General features: G+C 43.9%; 1 protein-coding gene across 2 annotated transcripts; it reads right to left on the bottom strand.

The window, feature by feature from the left end:
• Positions 1 to 608: 608 nt before the first annotated feature.
• LOC115101158 (suppressor APC domain-containing protein 2-like) lies at positions 609 to 17,508 on the bottom strand. Of its 2 annotated transcripts, none has more exons than XM_029620416.2 (6): positions 16,451 to 17,508; positions 7,040 to 7,170; positions 4,623 to 4,769; positions 4,303 to 4,407; positions 3,899 to 4,012; positions 609 to 3,687 (listed from the first exon to the last, which is right to left on the bottom strand). In XM_029620416.2, the coding sequence occupies exons 1-6, from the start codon at positions 17,271 to 17,273 to the stop codon at positions 3,559 to 3,561; spliced, it is 1,449 nt and encodes a 482-aa protein (XP_029476276.2). In that variant the 5' UTR covers positions 17,274 to 17,508; the 3' UTR covers positions 609 to 3,558. The 2 variants fall into 2 exon arrangements, with proteins under 2 accessions (XP_029476276.2, XP_029476277.2); XM_029620417.2 differs by having other exon boundaries at positions 3,899 to 4,009.
• Positions 17,509 to 22,437: the final 4,929 nt, after the last annotated feature.

Here is a 22,437-nt window from a genome sequence, read left to right as displayed (position 1 = left end):
ATTTTTTTATAACAGCCAGACCCCTCCCCATCTTCACAACAACTCTGTCAATATGACTTGACCATGATAATTGACCATCCAATGTTATACCTAGGAGTTTAGCTTCCTCAACTTGCTCAATGGTCACATCCTAATGTCTCATGAATAAACCCCACAGTCTCACCATTTCTAAAACATTTGAAAGACATAGTCATTATACCAATCCCAATAAAGTCTAAGATGTATGTTCAGGCCAAACAGAATTATATTACTTATTAAAATCGTCTCCGTTGGATCTTAACTAATATAATCCAAATTGAATATTGGATGAATTATGTCATACTGTGATAACGTACTAGGGCATTTCCTAGTCTGACGGTTATCTGTGAGGCATTGTCCACCTAATTAAATACAATGGCAATCATTGATCTGTCAGAGAAGCCTAATGCCAGTTATATTATCTCTCAACGGAAGACACAAAGATCTCTATCTGAGAATAGACTATGTAGCTTCTAGTAGTCTGGAAGAGATACATGGGTAATATTTCTCATTGTCGCACAGATCATTTACCATCTCTGGTCAGTTACACTCTGTCCATCCATCTTTACAATAACACACTCAATCAAAGGTTATTCATTTCAACCTGTCCATCAACTTGGCACGGGTTGCTTTTTTATTTGATCAGAAAGAACAATTTGGAGAAAAAAAACAGTCAATTAGTTAAGCGCTATTATGTGTGTGATTATTTAATGGTGCTATTTACTGGCAGCCACCGACAAAAAGAGTTTTACAAAAGAAGAGGAAGAAAGAGTATCAGATGCAAATGTATCAGTAATTCTATCCAGATAAACAAGACAGTCTTCTTTCTCTCCACACATGAGCACTACTACCTGCCATCTAGTCTCGCGTTGCCATACCTCCAAAACCACGTTGTTGTCACACCTGTTTTAGGGAAGCCTGGTTCAAGACAAAGCTACACGTCCTCGAATACCTGTCCTCTTACACACTTTCTTATTAAGACGTTTGTGTGTCAACAGTTTTAATAAGATGCTAAAGTTTTCCATAGACACCCCCGCACATTGTTGTTCCCCTCAACGTAAACACCGCGTCAAATATGGCTCTTTTGATTGATGTTGCAGAAATGGTTTAAATTCAACACTGGTTTCAACCACAAATCAACAAGAGGGTTTTACTGTTTGGTTGATTTTTAAATTGAATTCATGTTTGCTGACAACAACAAATCAAATATGAATCCAAATGTGAAATATTTGCCCAGTGTGCTGTCTGTATAAACCATTTTTAACCAAAATAAGAATTATTTATATTTTCCTTCACTTTCTAAATATCTGCTATACTGGAAAAGAGGTTGGAGAGTTTATTTAGGAGTAAATTAACAGGTCCTACGTACTTTATAAGCTCCCAACTGTGCCATGCTGTTATGAGAATTTCGTTATCAATGTTCATAAACGTCAATTAACCTACTCAGTCTGCAACCCAGAGTTTGCAAGATTCTGGTTGAAAAACACGACTTGGAGGCCAAAAGCTGTTCAGTCACCATCCTGACCCATAACATCCACCTGCATAGAGGTCACTGCTTTCTAAATCAAGTCAACTTTGTTCAACAAGAGGCTAATATAACATCTTAAAACCACCCTACTACCGATGACCCTCATCTGGATCAACCCTGGAATACAACGGAATGAAAAAGCAAGGCTAAATTAATCACAAGGTAAAACACCACAAAATAGATGAAAAGGTGGCTGATCGATAGTATGACCTTATTGGCACCTTTTGGTGTTTATTTTACAGTCAAGTGGGAATACTTCAATTGAAATAGGAAAGGATAGGGTGGCATTCACTCATATACTCATGTGCATCGAGATAATAACGAGACCAAAGACATACAATCAAACAGGAGAGACAGACAGGCAGTCAGTCACAGCAGTCAGTCACAGCAGTCAGCCACAGGCAGTCAGTCACAGCAGAGAGTATTGGTATGCAGACATCACGACAGTACCTAATACAAGTTGCACTGCAACATCATCACATAGCTGCGTTACATAGCAATCTACAGCCACTAAAAATAAAAATAAAAACATTCTCAGTTAAAAAGGGGGTTCAAGACTGAGCGGCCCCTGTCGACCATGTGGTTTATTATCCTGGATTAGTGGGACCATTATGAAGAACAGCAGTAAAGAGCGGTTGCACCTGTGCTTTGTGTTCACCTCTCAGGGAACCAAGTCTCACATACCATGTTAGTACAGGACGAACAGAAAGTGGGATCACACATTCTTTTTTTTTTTCTTCTTTTTTTTTTACACAAAGGCTCCAGGACACCACAGAGGCGAAGTGGCACGATAAAACCAGTCTTGCATGAATCATTACATTAGAGGCCTATTAACCAAGGAGTCACTTTAATTCCACTAGCCAACACAACAGCCCTCTTCTCTGAGCCACGCCCTGCTCCAGTGGTCACACTGCCGCTGAGGACCAGGGCTCAATGCACATTCAATATATACCAATCCTTCTCATCTTCAAGTCTCTTCTACGTGCAAACCTCTCTCTTACCCTCTCCACTACTCGATCCCCTTGGCTTGTAGGACCTTTTGGTGTTCTCAATATACATTCACTTTAAGGGAAACAAAATGTGACATTTACACGCTGCTCTGCTTCTAAAATGGTGGTCAATAGGCTATATAAACTGGTGCGTCACTTAAAGGGCACATAGAGAGACATAAATGAGATGCTGCACAGTCACTGTGCCCTCCAGGTCAGGAGAGCTCAGCTTCTCATCATATCAACCATTTCAATGAAGGTTTGAGGTACACAACTGGGTGTATTGGAATAGAAGGGGAGAAATATCGACCAATGTGTGACCGGGATCAAAGTCTCTGGATTAAATGGTTAACAACATTGTGTTGGAATGGTAGATCACAGCACATCAACTTTTTCATTTAAAAAAAAAAATCTACATTTTTAGTGTGGTGTGTGTATCGGTCCGGAAGTCCCTCTACCAAATGTATTTTGTACAGCAGCTGTTGTCATGGTGATTGGCAGGGATGGGATCCTGTAGCTCCCTGTCGCGGTTTTAAATGTAGTCCATGATGTCCAATCACATAGGATATACTGTGATGAGAGGGAGGGTAAACATAAAGGCTGGTCCAATAAGGTAGGATCCTAGTGCATCACAGTAGATCCTTGGAGTGATCAAGTGGGAGTGGAATCCTGGGAAGGCCCCAATTAGGAGTGGTAAGACTGTGGTGTTCCTGGATTTTTGCCCAGTGGGTGAGGCTGACTGTATTATAGGAGGGTTGCCTCGGGGGTCCCTCCCCTCAAGGAGTGGCCGGCCCAGATTAGTGTGCAGGCCATTTTAAGTGGAGTGGTCAGTTGGGGAGATCCAAAGGGAGTGGTACAATGCGGGGTAAAAAGTTCAAGGTGCTTTCATCATGACAGAAGTGGTAAGTTGAGTGTGGAATCCAGTAGGAGTGGTACAGCTGATACAGTTGTTTTGTTGTGACTGGGGGGGGGGGGGGTCAGATAGAGCTGGAGCCCAGTGTGGTTGTATTATGGTGTCCGTATTCAGATGAAGGTGGAGTCCATGGTGCTGCTGTCATGCGTGCTCCGGGCGCGAGCCTCAAACAGCTGTTTGATCAGAGCAGACTTCTCCTGCTCCAGCTGAGTGATGCGCTTACCCTTATCTGTCACCTCCTGCACCGGGATGGAAGACGAGAGACATGGACAGGGGGAGATGGTTTTGAGTTTAAACAAGCCTTTATTGTGCATTAAAGGAGTTTACATACAGCTCCAGTGCAGCAGGGAGAAGACATAGGTAGAGGTCAGACCATCATAAAGGGACAGTGGTGAGGTGTTCAGGAAATCTGGACATTTACAATACATTGACATGATATGTTCAGTTTACCTGGGTGAGAAGGCGGTTCTGGTCCTTTAGTCTCTGAATGGCTTGTGGGGGGGCAGGAGGCTGGGAGCTGGAGGAGATCACTGTGGGCTGGGAGCAGGAGGATGGGAAAGACTGCTAAGAGGGAGAGAAAGAAAGATTATTCCCCATGAATTACCATGTTTCAGTAACGACTCTAGTGTTTAGGCTTGACTATATTCTGTTTCTAAAACGTAGAACTACCTCTCAACATCTAATTGCCACTGGGAGGACTCCAGTAAGAGGAAAATAAGTCCCTTCAAAATTGCTGTGGAATTCAATTTGACCTTAGAAATTACAGTCATATGAGACAACCATCCCCCATTTTAAGAGCAGTGAGGACGCTCAGTTAGACACAGTCAGGTAAGGTGTCTTATTTCAAGACGCACCACTCCAGAGCAGGAAATTAGGTCATTAAGGCAACGGTTGACTTCCTGCAGCTTGGGAAGCAGAACATTCCTGTGACTTTGATTCTGGGATTCTGCAAAGGAATCCTGGTGGGAGAGAGAAAGAGAGTAAAGAACTGGACAGTTTCAGATAATTCATACACTGTATCATCCATTCCTACTAAATTGTATACATGCCTTGGGTCATGTTCATTATGGCATGCAACGGAAAACGAAAAGGAGCGTTTCTTATTGAACCTCAATAGTAGTCCCTCCCTGTTTCAGTTATTTTTTCTGTTTGTTGCCTACTGAACAGTCGTTACCGTGCAGTGGTTGCTTTGGCCCACGTGTCTCTGTCTCTCGGTGACGTTGTGGATCTGAGTCTGGTACCACTCTCTAGCCCGCTCCACCACGCCCAGACCGGCCAGCAGAGAGTCCTTCTCCTGCTCCAACTCTTTCATCTGCTTCAGCTGGAGGGAGGGGGGAACAAATTCTCTCTTACTGTCATCGTCAATATGGGTCACTTACCTCATTTGGCGAACCTGTCCCCTCAAGCTTATACTCATCCTGAGCCCCAAACAAAGCTTGCATGTCAATATTTATGATGGTTATGTTGTTTTGGGTGACTTGGGAAATCTGCACCCTTCTATTTGCACATTTGACTGCCGCTTTTGTTCTGAGACAATGGCACTGGGCCAATTGTGCCGGAGTGGTACCCTGATCTCAACAGGAGAGACCATGTTAAGAGCAGCGATCAGCCCGGCGCCATGGCAACCATGCAGAGACCTAAGAATGGGAAAACAGTAGCCACTACAACAGGTCGTCCTGTCCCAGTGACAGGTAGACAGCATAGAGTTCTGCTGACCATCCTATCCTCCAGGACCACAGCACAGGTCCCATTCCTGGCATTCAGCCACCCTCTCTATACACTATCACCGTTGGGAAAACCATGTCTGTACAAAGGCCTAGTTCCCAATGACATAATGCGGTGGCCAAACCAACCAGTATTGTCAAAGTCTACTGATCCGGTCGTTGTTGTTATCTGATCTGGACTGTAATTAGCCAGGGTAAACCTCTTGTGCCATCACTGCATACTAAACACATTTCCCCTTTCAGCTCTGGCCATGCTGGGATGAATGGGAGCTGCAAACAGAGGAGAGGAGAGCGAGGGATGAAAGAGAGGTTGGGGGAGTGGGGGGTGGGGTTGTGGCTGGAATGAAGCGTGACCCAGAGTGTCAGGCTGTGTTTGTGTGGTGGGCCACAGGCAGGGAAAATCTGCTCTGTAAAGAGGGGAGAGAACACAGAACAGGGGGAGGTAAAAGTTGCAGAGGGGAGAGGGGGGTACGGGAGGGGGGAGCTGGCTGACAAAGCTAACATCACCAGGGCTGCAGGTGGCCTCGCGGTTAACAGCGTCACTGAGAGGTCTGTGGTTTGAATCCCCGAGCCGACGATGTGCCCTTGAGCAAGGCACCTAACCTTAATTGCTCCTGTAAGTCGCTATGGATAAGAGCGTCTGCTAAATGACTTGAATGTAAATGTTAAAATGACAAAGCGTATTACAACGGCATGACACAGCTGATGTTGTCGTATCTAAAATCACAAAGTACAAAATCATGGGCATCAGGATAATCTACACAACAGCTCCAAACAGTACAAACTACCATACACCTGCTAGGGCCAGAGGAACAAACATTACAACTAGGAGTTTACTGGTTATCAACAAGACACCAACTGAAACTGGTACTTTCCACTAGCTTCAACAACACATCAACCGCAGACACAGAACTGTTAAATATCCGTCTAGTTGACAAACAGTTATCTCTGCCTGACTCTGCTCATAACTCCATAGTTACATTTTGACACGGCTCAACACACATCTGCAAGCGTGTAATAGACATACACATACATGGAAACAGCTCAATGACCAAACAAGACTCCGTTTTTACTTCTCTTTCCTGACCTCTCTCCTCTAGTTGTTCTCACTCACCCCGAGGAAAAAGTGCAGCGCCTTGCTGCTGTACAGACTGCTGCTGAGAGGGATGAAGACAGTGGTGTAGGCTGCCCAGACAGCTGTCCAGGCTGGGCCGGGTGGGCCAAGCGAATCCCCTGCTTCCAGGCCCCTGGGCCCGACCCGGCTCATTACAATGAGGACAGGCGGCCAGAGGGGGGAGGGGGAGGGGGGAGCAGCTCCCTCTACGACTTCACACAGAGAACGAGTGGAAGGAGAGGAGAAGACAGAGAGGGGGATAAAGTAGGGCTCAAAGAGAAACTGGAGGCAGGGGGATAGAAAGAGAGAAAAAGAGGGCGAGAGGAGGCATGGAAAGGGGGCAGGAGATTGGGAGGGCCACAGGGGGAGAGGGGTTGGACTGAGTGAAAGGTGGGAGGGGTGTAGGGAGAGGGGTTGAATGGGGGAGTTAATGGTGGGTGTTGGCCAACAGAAACAAAGTGACCTACAGCAGTTGCAGTCTGCACAGAGCAGATAGGCCTGTTTATCCATGAAACTGTTCTCCACCTCACCCCCACTCTAGATAAAAAGTTGAACTGACCCCTAACACCAACCATATCACTGAACACCAGTATGAGACCACTTTCACGTTGTCTGTGGGTCACAAAATACCTCTTTTCACTGGCAGTGAGAACATGGTTGTTTGACTGCCTCTCTGAAAACTGTGCATAATGCAACAGTGTGTGTGTGTGTGTGTGTGTGTGTGTGTGTGTGTGTGTTAGCAGGTGTAAGTACCATTCCATAATCCACCCCGTTGGTGATGGTGTGGCGTCTCTGCTCATCTCGGCTCCGCCCATGGCGTCTGGAGACAGTGAATCCCGTGACTGACTCACTCTGGGACCTCGGTAACCCAGCCTCCACAATACCTGGACCAGAAATTGGGCAGGAATGGGTGGTCAGAAAGATTTTTTGCTGATTTCACCAACTGACTTCCAGGTCTTGTCTGGAACACAGGTATCAACTGTCTGGTTAGTACAACTACGCTTTGGGTAACTGGATAATTAATACATAAAATGTAAACATACCCATTTGCTGTGAGGAAGAACAAACTTGTTTGCACTTCTATAATGTTAGTATCAAATACATAGAGCTCGATGGACATGAACATCAGAGAGAAGTTCTGACTCACTCTGTTGTGTTCAGTGCATCACGGTTTCCATCTATGATAGAACTGAACTGTCCCCCAACCAACAATCAAAAGAGACATTGTCACCAAAACCCCACCCCACCCCAAATCAAATCAAATTGTAATTTGTCACATGCTTTCACATAAACAACAAGTGTAGACTAACAGTGAAATGCTTACTTACGGGCTCTTCCCAACAATGCAGAGAACATTTTTGAAAATTATTTTAAAAATAACGAGGAACAAACACAAAATGATCAATGATAACTTGGCTATATACATTGGGTACCAAGTCGATGTACAGGAGGTAATTGAGGTACTATGTACCTATAGGCAGGGGTAAAGTGACTAGGCAACAGAATAGATCATAAACAGAGTAGCAGCAGCAGCATACAGTAAGTGATGAATCAAATGAGTTGGTGCAAAAATGGTCAATGCAGTCTGGGTAGCTATTTGGTTAACTATTTAGCAGTCCCATGGCTTGGGGGTAAACGTTGTTCAGGATCCTGTTGGTTCCAGACTTGGTGCATCGCTACTGCTTGCCATGCGGTAGCAGAGAGAACAGTCTATGAGTGAGTGAGTGAGTGAGTGAACGAGGGAGAAAGAGACAGAGAGAGAGAGAGAGAGAGAGAGAAAGGGGAGAGGCCACTACTCAGAATAGTGAAATCTGTAAAACCCTGCAGTGCCTTTGGTGGCCACACGAGGACGCTACCCTCCCTCCCTGCTAACCTTATCAACCCTATCTGGTTGGGTTGTAATTGAATGGGGATAAATTACAATTCTGGAGGAAGATGAGAATAAAATGTAAGAACTTATGTATATAAAAACAGTTCAGGTGATAGTTGATAACAGAGCAGAGAAAACATGACACGTTTCCATGTTGTATCCGGACTTCCAGAAATCCTGTTAATCGGTAACTGGAGATAGTTCCTTGAGGGCAGGAGTATGCGGGGTTCAGAGAGGTGGAGGGAAATATGTAGAGCACCTAGTTTAGTGGCTCTAGATAATCGTCAAGTTGGACTGTGGCACCCAAAGAGGATACTGTTTACCAGTGTAGGTAAGCCTCATTTGCATGCCTTGAAACAGCATTGCTAATTGAAAGAGAGCCTAATGGCCATTTCTACTTTTTTGTTGTTGAAAACATTTAACATAATAACACAAAGAATAAATGTAAAAATAATAACGCAAGGAATAAATACACAATGAGTAATGATAACTTGCCTATATACATGGGATACCAGTACAGAGTTGATGTGCAGGGGTACGAGGTAATTGAGATACATATACACATAGATACATATAGATAGGGATAAAGTGACTAGGCAACAGGATACATAATAAATAGTAGCAGCAGTGCATGTGATGAGTCAAAATAGTTAGTGCAAAAAGGGTCACTACAGATAGTCCTGGTAGGTATTGGTTAACTATTTAACTAACTATTTAGCAGTCTTATGGCTTGGGGGTATAAGCTGTTCAGGGTCCTGTTTGTTCCAGACTTGGTGCATCGGTACCATTGCCGTGTGGTAGCAGAGAGAACAGTCTATGACTTGTGTGGCTGGAGTCTTTGACCATTTTTAGGGTCTTCCTCTGACACCACCTGGTATAAAGGTCCTGGATGGCAGGGAGCTCGGCCCCAGTTATGTATTGGGCGGTACGCACTACCCTCTGTAGCGCCGTGCATCTGATGCCAAACAGTTGCCATACTAAGTGTTGATGCAGCCAGTCAAGATGCTCTCAATGCTGCAGCTGTAGAACTTTTTGGGGATCTGAGGGCACATGCAGAATCTTTTCAGCCTTATGAGGGTGACGAGGCGTTGCAGTGCCCTCTTCATGACTGGGTTGATGTGTGTGGACCATGATAATTCCTTATTGATGTGGGCACCAAGGAACTTGAAGCTCTCAACCTGTTCCACAACAGACCCTTTGATGTGGATGGGGGCATGCTCGGTCCTCCGTTTCCTGTAGTCCACAATCAGCTCCCTTGTCTTGCTGACGTTGAGGGAGAGGTTATTGTCCTGCCACCACACTGCCAGGTCTCTGACCTCCTCCCTGTAGGCTGTCTCATTGCCGTCAGTAATCAGGTTGTGTCGTCTGCAAATTTAATGATGGTGTTGGAGTCGTGGGTGAACAGGGAGTACAGGAGGGGACTAAGCACACACCCCTGAGGGCCCCCGTGTTGAAGGTCAGCGTGGCGTAGTTGTTGTTGCCTACCTTAACCACCTGGGGGTGGCCCGTCAGGAAGGATTCAGTTGTAGAGGGAGGTGTTTAATCCCAGCATCGTTAGATTAGCGATGAGCTTGAAGGGCACAATGGTGTTGATCACAGAGCTGTATTCAATTAACTGCATTCTCACATACAGTGGGGCAAAAAAGTATTTAGTCAGCCACCAATTGTGCAAGTTCTCCCACTTAAAAAGATGAGAGAGGCCTGTATAATGTTCATCATAGGTACACTTCAACTATGACAGACAAAATGAGAGAAAAAATAAATAAATCACATTGTAGGATTTTTTATGAATTTATTTGCAAATTATGGTGGAAAATAAGTATTTGGTCACCTACAAACAAGCAAGATTTCTGGCTCTCACAGACCTGTAACTTCTTCTTTAAGAGGCTCCTCTGTCCTCCACTCGTTACCTGTATTAATGGCACCTGTTTGAACTTGTTATCAGTATAAAAGACACCTGTCCACAACCTCAAACAGTCACACTCCAAACTCCACTATGGCCAAGACCAAAGAGCTGTCAAAGGACACCAGAAACAAAATTGTAGACCTGCACCAGGCTGGGAAGACTGAATCTGCAATAGGTAAGCAGCTTGGTTTGAAGAAATCAACTGTGGGAGCAATTATTAGGAAATGGAAGACATACAAGACCACTGATAATCTCCCTCGATCTGGGGCTCCACGCAAGATCTCACTCCGTGGGGTCAAAAAGATCACAAGAACGGGGGGACCTAGTGAATGACCTGCAGAGAGTTGGGACCAAAGTAACAAAGCCTACCATCAGTAACACACTACGCCGCCAGGTACTCAAATCCTGCAGTGCCAGACGTGTCCCCCTGCTTAAGCCAGTACATGTCCAGGCCCGTCTGAAGTTTGCTAGAGAGCATTTGGATGATCCAGAAGAAGATTGGGAGAATGTCATATGGTCAGATGAAACCAAAATATAACTTTTTCGTAAAAACTCAACTCGTCGTGTTTGGAGGACAAAGAATGCCGAGCTGCATCCAAAGAACACCATACCTACTGTGAAACATGGGGGTGGAAACATCATGCTTTGGGGCTGTTTTTCTGCAAAGGGACCAGGACGACTGATCCGTGTAAAGGAAAGAATGAATGGGGCCATGTATCGTAAGATTTTGAGTGAAAACCTCCTTCCATCAGCAAGGGCATTGAAGATGAAACGTGGCTGGGTCTTTCAGCATGACAATGATCCCAAACACACCGCCCAGGCAACGAAGGAGTGGCTTCGTAAGAAGCATTTCAAGGTCCTGGAGTGGCCTAGCCAGTCTCCAGATCTCTACCCCATAGAAAATATTTGGAGGGAGTTGAAAGTCCGTGTTGCCCAGCAACATCCCCAAAACATCACTGCTCTAGAGGAGATCTGCATGGAGGAATGGGCCAAAATACCAGCAACAGTGTGTGAAAACCTTGAAGACTTACAGAAAACGTTTGACCTCTGTCATTGCCAACAAAGGGTATATAACAAAGTATTGAGATAAACTTTTGTTATTGACCAAATACTTATTTTCCACCATAATTTGCAAATAAATTCATTAAAAATTCTACAATGTGATTTTCTGGATTTTTTTTCTCATTTTGTCTGTCATAGTTGAAGTGTACCTATGATGAAAATTACAGGCCTCTCTCATCTTTTTAAGTCGGAGAACTTGCACTGACTAACTTGCTGACTAAATACCTTTTTTGTCCCACTGTAGGTGTTCCTTTTGTTCAGGTGGGAAAGGGCAGTGTGGAGTGCAATATCGATTGCGGCATCTGTGGATCTTTTGAAGTGGTATGCTAATTGAGTGGGTCCAGGGTGTCTGGGATGATGGTGTTGATGTGATGCCATGACCATGACCAGCCTTTCAAAAAATGTCATGGCTATACATGTGAGTGCTACGGGGCGATAGTCATTCAGACAGGTTACCTTGGCATTCTTGTGCACAGGGACTGGTGGTGTGCTTGAGACATGTAGGTATTACAGACTGGGTCAGGGAGAGGTTGAAAATGTCAGTGAAGACACTTGCCAGCTGGTCTCACTATGTGTCCTGGTAATCCGTCTGGCCCTTCGGCCTTGAGAATGTAAAACTGTTTAAAGGTCTTACGCACATTGGCTACAGAGAGCGTGATCACACAGTCATCCAGAAACAGCTGGTGCTCTCACGCATAGTTCAGCGTTGCTAGCCTCGAAGCACGCATAGAAAGTTTTTAGCTGGTAGGCACTGGACAGCTCACGGCTGGGTTTCCGTTTGTAATCCATGATAGTGTGCAAGCCCTGATACATCCGACGAGCATCAGAGCTGGTGTAGCAGGATTCGATCTTGGTCCTGTATTGACACTTTGCCTGTTTAACGGTTCGTCGGAGGGCATAGCGGGATTAGCTCATTGAAACCAGCAGATCTAGCCTTTAGCTCAGTGCGGATGTTGGCTGTAATCTTTGGCTTCTGGTTGGGATATGTATGTAGAGTCACTGAGGGGACAAAGTCATCGATGCATTTATTAATGAAGCAGGTGACTGATGTGGTAAACTCCTCAATGCCATCGGATGAATGCCAGAACATATTCCAGTCTGTACTAGCAAAACAGTCCTATAACTTAGCATCTGCTTCATCAGAGCACTTCCGTTTTGAGCATGTCACTGGTACTTCCTGTTTGAGTTTTTGCTTTTAAGCAGGAATCAGAAGGATAGAGTTATGGTCAGATTTACCAAATGGAGGGCGAGGGAGAGCTTTGTATGCAACTCTGTGTGTGGAGTAAATGTGATTTCAGTTTTCTTGAATTAAAGTCACCGGCCACTCTGGGTGAGCATTTTCTTGTTTGCTTTTGGCCTTATACAGCTCGTTGAGTGTGGTCTTAGTGCCAGCATCAGCTTGAGGTGGTAAATAGAAACTACGTAAAATAAAGATGAAAACTCTGTTGGTAAATCATGTGGTCTACAGCTTATCATTAGGTATTCTAACTCGGGCGAGCCGAACCTCGAGATGTCCTTAATATTACAGATTGTGGACAAGTTGTTGTTAACAAAGAGACATACACCACCTCCTCTGCGCTTCTCCAAACGGTCTCTGGCTCCAGAGACAGTTTTTCCAGAGGTGAGTTGTTCCTCACGCCCCGTGGGTAATTTGCAGTCAGACGGGTCGGAAAGGCCAGCTCTGACAAGCTCTCTCTCGCTCTCTCTGTCCAACCACTTCCACACAGCCTCCCCTGCCTGCGTGGCTGCCTACAGTTCACTACTCAGGTACACAGAGATAGAACAACAGGCACTGCAACCATGAAAAATGCTCAATCTGTCCTCATCTTTTTTCAGTGTTTAGAGCATTGTATAGCATGGACGTCATGTCGCCCACACAGTGACGTTGTCCAGAAGCTGCCGTTAAGAGTGTGGGAAATACTTCATAGTGTTCCAGGGAAGTGATACTTGTTATTATGCCTTTCTTTCAGCTTGACTTTGGCAGGGCACTAAAGCATTGGGGTCAGTAGCTCTGTTAAACATAGTCCACAGTCCAGCTCCATCCACTGGCCCATTACCCTGCTCCAATATCACATCCGCCTCTTCACATTACCCTGCTCCAATACCACATCTGCCTCTTCACATTACCCTGCTCCAATACCACATCTGCCTCTTCACATTACCCTGCTCCAATACCACATCTGCCTCTTCACATTACCCTGCTCCAATACCACATCAGCCTCTTCACATTACCCTGCTCCAATACCACATCTGCCTCTTCACATTACCCTGCTCCAATACCACATCTGCATCTTCACATTACCCTGCTCCAATACCACATCAGCCTCTTCACATTACCCTGCTCCAATACCACATCTGCCTCTTCACATTACCCTGCTCCAATACCACATCAGTCTCTACACATTACCCTGCTCCAATACCAGATCCGCCTCTTCACATTACCCTGCTCCAATACCACATCAGTCTCTTCACATTACCCTGCTCCAATATCACATCCGCCTCTTAACATTACCCTGCTCCAATACCACATCAGTCTCTTCACATTACCCTGCTCCAATACCACATCTGCCTCTTCACATTACCCTGCTCCAATACCACATCAGTCTCTACACATTACCCTGCTCCAATACCAGATCCGCCTCTTCACATTACCCTGCTCCAATATCACATCCGCCTCTTCACATTACCCTGCTCCAATATCACATCCGCCTCTTCACATTACCCTGCTCCAATATCACATCCGCCTCTTAACATTACCCTGCTCCAATACCACATCCGCCTCTTAACATTACCCTGCTCCAATACCACATCTGCCTCTTCACATTACCCTGCTCCAATACCACATCTGCTTCTTCACATTACCCTGCTCCAATACCACATCTGCCTCTTCACATCACCCTGCTCCAATACCACATCTGCCTCTTCACATCACCCTGCTCCAATACCACATCAGTCTCTACACATTACCCTGCTCCAATATCACATCCGTCTCTTCACATTACCCTGCTCCAATACCACATCAGTCTATACACATTACTCTGCTCCAATACCACATCAGCCTCTTCACATTACCCTGCTCCTATACCACATCAGTCTCTACACATTACCCTGCTCCAATACCACATCCGCCTCTTCACATTACCCTGCTCCAATATCACATCCGCCTCTTCACATTACCCTGCTCCAATATCACATCAGCCTCTTCACATTACCCTGCTCCAATACCACATCTGCCTCTTCACATTACCCTGCTCCAATACCACATCTGCCTCTTCACATTACCCTGCTCCAATATCACATCTGCCTCTTCACATTACCCTGCTCCAATACCACGTCTGCCTCTTCACATTACCCTGCTCCAATACCACATCAGCCTCTTCACATTACCCTGCTCCAATACCACATCAGCCTCTTCACATTACCCTGCTCCAATATCACATCCGCCTCTTCACATTACCCTGCTCCAATACCACATCAGCCTCTTCAATGAGTTCCACAGCCGGGCAGACGTGATCTCTCTCCATGATTTTGGACATCCCCCAAGAGTCTGCATCCCGAATGGCACTCTATTTCCTATATAGTGCACTAGTTTTGACCAGGGCCAAGTAGTGCACTATGTAGGGAATAGGATGCCATTTGGAACACAGTGAGAGCGAGAGAAGAGAGAGCAGGGTAATGGTAGCTTGGGCAGGATTCACCGCTGCAGTGCCTCAATTACTCTGCACGTAATCTGTGCTAATCCAGCGGGTTTGCTGGGGGAGATTACATTGCCATTCACCACACTCTACAATCCCATGGCTCTACAGAGAGTAGTGGGTAGAGTGGGTCTATGGCACTGATATAAGTAGCTAGCCAGGGCCTCCAGGCTGCTTCACAGACATGTCCCTGTTATAGATACAGACAGGATTGGACTCAGCAGGGCCATTAGAGAGGGAGAGAGAGAAAGCGAGAGAGGGGGGCTGTGTGCACATAGGAGAGAGAGAGCAGGATTTTCTCCATAGCTTTCCCGACTTCAGTGAACACAAGTCAGTCTAATGAGCGAGACCAGGAAAGGACCAGGGAAAATTGGGCTGATGATCCCAATAGGAGGAGCCCAGAGCCAAGTCTAAACTCTGGCTAAGCATCCAGAAGAATTTGAGACATGATCTGTGACTCACTCTGGATGAGCTGGAGGTCAATCATTCAATTACACACTCTTCACTGCAGCAGAGATTTGAGAGGCATACCAGGGCTTTGAAATAACGATAACAAAATCATGTTAGCTGAGCTCCTCCATTAGTAAAAACCCAGAGTGTGTGGAAGGATTGACCCCTAGCTGTGGCCCCAGGTCGTGGGCTCTGTTTTAATGTGGACATTTGTCAACAAATCAAATATAATTGTATTTGACACATGCGCCGAATACAACAGGTAGAGACTTTAACGTGAAATGCTTACTTACAAGGCCGTTCCCAACTATGCAGAGTTAAGAAATACAATAAATACAATAAATACAAATAATAACACAATAGGAATAAAATACACAATAATGAGGCTATATACAGGGAGTACCAGTACCAGATCAATGTGCAGGGGTATGAGGTCATTGAGGTAGATATGTACACATAGGCACCAGGATAGATACTCATAAGAGTAAAATAAGAATAGAGTAGCAGCAGCATATACGATGCGTGAAAGTGTGTGTATGTCCTCATTGGTTTTTAGGAGCATATACCCACGTGGGTGATTGAAACATGAACTGAGGTCCACACTCCAGTCCAGTCGGTGGTGATAATGCACCTTAAAGTTGGTTGCCAACCGCCATATAAAGTCCAAAGAAGAAGCCTGAAGGAGGAGAGATTTCTAGAAACAAACTCGGTTTACCCTTTTATCTGTGGATTCATTGTCAGAGTAATAGACTTTATGCATTTCAGGTAAAATAACAACCCAATGTTTATATGGAAGGACAAATTAGCTAGCAACAGCAAGCTAGGTAGCTAAATTGCCATGCATGTTTAATGCTTTTCAACCTAGTCTAGTCAGCATGTGATGCTAAACATGTTGGAACCTGGTGCTAGTGCTGCAGTTGTTTAGTGATGACAGTCTGGTATAGAAATGTGTGTAATGGGTGTGTGTGTGTTTCCAACTCCTCTACCTCCACACCTGGGTCAATGAGACTGAGGCAGCAGAATAGCCCTGATCTGTTTATACCCCACTTGATCTTATTGCTGAGGACGATTACTGATCGCTTAGCACAGTGAGAAACAAAATACATACACATGATGGGGAGATGGATAGACATGATGGAAGACTGGTCCTGATTTGATTGAGCTTTGATAATCAAACTTACTTGGTTTTTGGAGACTTGACGACTCGAGAGCAAGGGACTCTGTGGACCTCAACCGACTCTTCTGTGGATGCGTCTGCTTCCCCATCCGAACCGAATCCGCTCGATATGAACCGCTTTCGGGCACAATGGTTATCCGTTCCAAACTTCTGCCTGTTCTCTCATAACCCGTATTGGTGTAACGCACGGGACCCCCTACGACCGAGGTGACTGGTGGGTGTCCAGTTTTCCCCTCATTATGTCTGGAACGACTCTGAAGTGAGGACGCGCGTTTGTGATGCGTATTTGTCCCATTGCTTGGACCCAGTGGGCGAACTTTGTTTTCAATCAGAGTTCCGACAGAGCAGGTAGAGAGCGGGGCAGGTTTTTGCGCTGGCATATGGTGCCGTTTGGAGTTCAGAAGTGCTTGTTTCGGGTGCAGGGAAACCTGAGCCTTTATGTGGTTGTTGTTGTCCGCTTTCGGCATGGAGTATCGCAGCCCCGCCACGAAGCGCTCAAATGTCAGGCAGCCATGAGGTGGGGCCACCAGCCTCAGACACTCCAGAACCCCGCCGGACAAATCATGAGTATCTGCCCCTTGCCATCTACTCTCAATCTCCGATATGTGCACATATCCTCTCTTCCCATCATCAAGGATGTCAAAGAGTGTCCTCAGACTGTGTAAAAAGGCTTTGGGTAACCCATCTGTTGAATATTCCGTGTCTTTGGGCTGCATTTGACCGGTTATGCCTGTCTTGCCTTGTCTTCTTGTGCCAATCCTACCGTAAATTGTCGACGGCCCGTTCAATTTGCAGCTACCATCAGTATCAGTTTCTATCAAAGCCATGAAGTTATCAATCGTTGAATTGAATGATGCCAAAATCAAACCTCACCAATATATATCTTATAATGTGGTTATAACCAACGTCTTATTACTTTACGCGAGATACAAAAATAAATGTGTTTATAAGTAGCCTACCCTACCTGTCTTTATAGACTATATTTCTCCAAAACAGATTAGAAATCCGACCAGCTTTTCTTTATGCCTTCGCTTAACGAAAGTATCTACTTTCCCTCCCAAGTCTTGCGGCTCCAGCATACCTTTTTCAACAGGACCGCCCTTCAAACATCTGCGCAGATTTGTCCAGGGACGCAGCCATTGGTCATGGTCAGAATTACCGTGAGCTTATTGGTTGGAGGTTGTGGAAGGCAGAAGTTTGAGTTGTGCTTTTGTTATTCATAAAGCCGGACGTTATTCACCCTCGGATTCATACCCTACCCGCAGGATTTTTTTGTGAGGAAATATGTTTCCTTACCCTCCCTACATGTGGGTTTTATTGTTTAAAAAAACAGAGGCAGTCTTTTTTACAATATGTTTATTATAATGTTTGTACATAGTATCATGCTTATGATACATTGTGACACAATGTTTAGCCTACATTGTATAACATTGTATCACAGAGCTACATTCCATTGAAAACGTATCTTTCAGAATGTTCAACATAGAGCTTTGTATGGCTTCATATTACAAAAAATATCATAAAAGATCTTTAGAAAAATGGTTCTTATAACACAAGTCAAGTCTTCTAGTCCCATTTTAATCCTAAAGCCTCGCTTGCTCAGACTTGAATTCGTATCGTATCCCTTGAGAGAGAGAGAGAGAACTGTTCAATGGGAGGGGTGCTCTTTTATTGATGGTAGGTTCACAGGGTCATGCAATTGAGTTCTCAATGCTTTCTGTAAAGGAAATTGAATTCCCAAAAGTATATAACCTAATTAGCCAAATAATTCTATACAAATATAAGTAAAATATTTCAAAAATGTTATGACTGTGCCACAGAGGATCATTATCTTAAAAATCAAGTTGTGGATTGTTTTTAGTACTGAGCGATTAACCGACATTTCGGGGGTTCGGTTAGGGATTATTAAACAACTAATTGACCGATGTCAGTTCAGTTAGGCTACTTGAATTCCATTTAGTTCGGTTTTTCTTTGTCAAACGCGCCATTTCTCGAGAGAAATCAAATCACTCATGAAAGAAATCAAGTGAAGAACTATGTTTGACGCTGGGCTGAAGGGAGTTGTAGTTTTCATTAAGGAAATATTCCAATTAGTTCCGCGCAGAAACGTGGCAATTAACTACAATTACATTAATCCATTGCGCATGTTTTCTTGGCTCAGAGATGGAGATACTTTTACGCCCGCTATGTTCTACTTTATGTTAGATACACACAGAGACGGTATTGGTCGCATGTACACAACACAAAGACAAGGGAGAGGGATTAGAGACAGTGCGTGAAAGTGTCTTATCTAGTTTAAAGAACTAGTAAAATAATTTCGTCAGACAGCTCTGCAGCATCCTTAGGCAGGTTAGCCTTGCTAAACAGGATGACTAAATATAGCATAGTATGGGGAGCACATAGATAACGTTATCTGGCTAAACAGAGATGAGATTATGATGTTAAGGTATAACAAGCAATACAATCATCAAATCAAAACGAAGCAATATCCACAACTGATATTTTATTATTTCATAGTAATTTCCTATTTATTTTATTTTACGTCAACCCAATGTGGACCATCACTTTGCCTTAATTGCCTACAGTCGGAAAGAAAGGCGGCGCGTACAAATTGGGCAGCACGTGTTGCCAATACCAAATAGATGATTTTTGAGTTGCGACTGTCAGTGAAAAATTCAGTCCAGGCCAAAGCAGATCCCAATATTTCAAAATATAATCGCGGGAAAATATCGTTTGTAAAGCAAATGCTATTGCGGTAAAGAGAAGACAATGCAAATACGAATCTGTATTTTAGTTATCACAACTCTCAATTTAATTGACCGAACAACAGTATAGCCTATTTTATTGGCTCCAGCGGAGAGCATCCCCTTTATCCCTGGCGAGGATGAAGTCTGTGATCTTCAGGTTGAAAAGTCGGAGCTCTGGAACAAGGTTCCCCGGGAGGGTCGCCACTGACTGGAGACATTAGCAAAATCTGATTTAATACGACAAATTACAGGTTAGCCTACTCTGCTCACACTGACAAACAGATAAATAAAAACAACGTTGTCCATATAATAGGCCTAGGCGAAAGGGAGACGCAAATAGAAGATTATGTCCATCTAAGCATTTAGCTACACCCGCAATAACATCTGCTAAATGTGAGACCAATAACATTTGATTTGAAAAACTGGAAGAGGAAATTGTCCAAAATCAAACTTTTATTTTAAGTGGCACTGACCCAACAATGATATAGTGAATATGCACAGTCCGACTTTTCAAACTGAAAATCACAGACGTCAATTTGACGTCGTTTTTTTCAGAGTTCCCAGTTGTCGTGAGAGCAACATTACTACAGCGAAAATGGCTTGCTTCTAGATAGAAGACACCGAAGCAACATTTGTATCTTCCTATTGCGGTTCACCGGGACAGTATTTTACATTCATAACCATGTCGTGGGGGGTTCTAAAACTACTCGCCCGTCGTTCAGTTACGTTTCCCCATTGGCTAGCTAGCTAACAACTTGTTATCTTTATCAGTATATCCAAACATTTGGTGGCACAGAAAGAAAGGAAAAGAGATTCAGGAGATTAGTGATCATAGCAACGAATGAATGACAGATCGCTTGCTTGTCAACACAAATCTGACATTTTTAAATAGACAGTGTACAATTTTCAATGTAATGAATCTCATCTCAATCATATACATTAAAACCAGGGGAATCTCAATAGTTAAATAGTGCTTTAAGTCTAGTATTCCACAAATGACTTTGTCATTTCAATGACAGGTATGTAATGAATATGAACATTTGAGCTTTTATAATAAACTAATGTAGGCTATTTACAGGGTTACATATTAGTTTCTAAAGGCACAACATGCTTCAAAAGTAGCTCGTTTTCATATAGGCTGTATCGAAAGCTTTTTAAAATATTTTTTTATCACCAGTGCTACCAATTACGATGTTTAGTTTAGAGCCCTGCATACACCGCCACAGTCACACAAACACACGCTCACACACTCACTGCAGTGCCCACAGATCATGAGTGGAAGCTAAACCATCTGTGCGCTGAGGGACTTATCCCTGGTATTGTTAATCTTACTTATTAGAACCATACTTTTCCTCGCCCCACTGGCCACCCGGCCCTCAGGCATGCATATGTGCACACACACATACCATACCTTTTTTTTTTCTCACTCTGTGCCTTGCTTGCTCTCTGTATTTCTGTCTCTCCCTTCAACAATATCACTACATGTGGCAAATGATTTGAGAGCTGTGTCACTGCAGTATTCTTTTTCGGGAAGTGCTTCAAAATCATACAGTCTTTTAATCAAAGCTTAGTCACAGTGGAACAAAGAGGAAGTGGTAGTGAATTTAGGCCATGGAGACTAAAGGAGAGAACAGATAGTATCAAGTATTTCTCTCATTTAGCCTTCAGTTATGATTTGACTTCATGACTGTCATCAAATGAAAAAAATCAAATCCTGGATGAGTTTCGTCCATGCCAATCCACTTCTCCAATCTGTTCCTGGCGCCTAGTATTGTTAAGAGGTTTTCTTTAAGCACTTCTTTGGGTGCCTAAGGGCCTGGACTTTGGTCACCTAGTTTCTCCTGGGAGTTATGTGTAAAAGGAGTCCATTGTTTCACTGGCCTCCATTAAGAAAAACAAAATTGAAAAAATAAACTAGTTCAGCTATGCAAATATAAAAACGGACTCTGTTGGTGTATAAAATGGTGTATAAAAACGGACTGTGTTGGTGTATAAAATGGTGTATTAAAAATGGACTGTGTTTTTCTTACAGTACTGATGCAAAGCCAAATCCTTGCTCAAACTCCTACAAATACACTATTTATTTATAGATTGTAATGCATGTCTAGCTCTAAGCCATCGATAGAATCCATCATGTGACTGCAGGGCTTATGATGAAAAATGTGTTCTTGTTTTTGGAAGCATTGTTTATCAGTGTGCTTGCAACTATATGGTAATAACACACCTCTGGTATGTACAACAGAAATGTCACACCAATTGGGTATGTCTGTTGACACTAGTTCAAGTATGATTTTGAGCGCCTTGAGACAAGGAGCTTGAACCATACTACATCTTCATGTTTTACCCAGCCTCTGTTTATTTTTATCCTTAAGGACCCTACTCTAGAGAAGACTGAACTTCACTACTACACTGGGTCAATCTTGGGGTTGTCGTTTTTGGGTTGTTGGCCAATGCATTGTGTGAGACACAACATTGTCTACCTGAAAAGTAATTCAGAGTCAATAGGATGAAATGTATTTATGACACACATAAAACTACTGGTAGACAGACCCAGCTGAGGAGCAGCCCCAGGCAGTTGGAGATTGTCAGGGAGAGCTGGGAGTGCCACATAGTGGTGTCAAATCAAATCAAAGTTTATTTGTCACGTGCGCCGAATACAACAGGTGTAGTAGATCTTACAGTGAAATACTTACTTACAGGCTCTAACCAATAGTGCAAAAAAGGTGTTAGGTGAACAATAGTTAAGTAAAGAAATAAAACAACAGTAAAAAGACAGTAGCGAGGCTATAAAAGTAGCGAGGCTACATACAGACACTGGTTAGTCAGGCTGACTGAGGTAGTACAGTGCCTTGCGAAAGTATTCGGCCCCCTTGAACTTTGCGACCTTTTGCCACATTTCAGGCTTCAAACATAAAGATATAAAACTGTATTTTTTTGTGAAGAATCAACAACAAGTGGGACACAATCATGAAGTGGAACAACATTTATTGGATATTTCAAACTTTTTTAACAAATCAAAAACTGAAAAATTGGGCGTGCAAAATTATTCAGCCCCCTTAAGTTAATACTTTGTAGCGCCACCTTTTGCTGCGATTACAGCTGTAAGTCGCTTGGGGTATGTCTCTATCAGTTTTGCACATCGAGAGACTGACATTTTTTCCCATTCCTTCTTGCAAAACAGCTCTAGCTCAGTGAGGTTGGATGGAGAGCATTTGTGAACAGCAGTTTTCAGTTCTTTCCACAG

Source organism: Oncorhynchus nerka, linkage group LG19 (assembly GCF_034236695.1).
Source record: "Oncorhynchus nerka isolate Pitt River linkage group LG19, Oner_Uvic_2.0, whole genome shotgun sequence".
In the NCBI taxonomy this organism is placed as follows: domain Eukaryota; kingdom Metazoa; phylum Chordata; class Actinopteri; order Salmoniformes; family Salmonidae; genus Oncorhynchus; species Oncorhynchus nerka.
The sequence above is the reverse complement of the archived record's forward strand: the minus strand, read 5'-3'. Positions and strand labels throughout refer to the sequence as shown.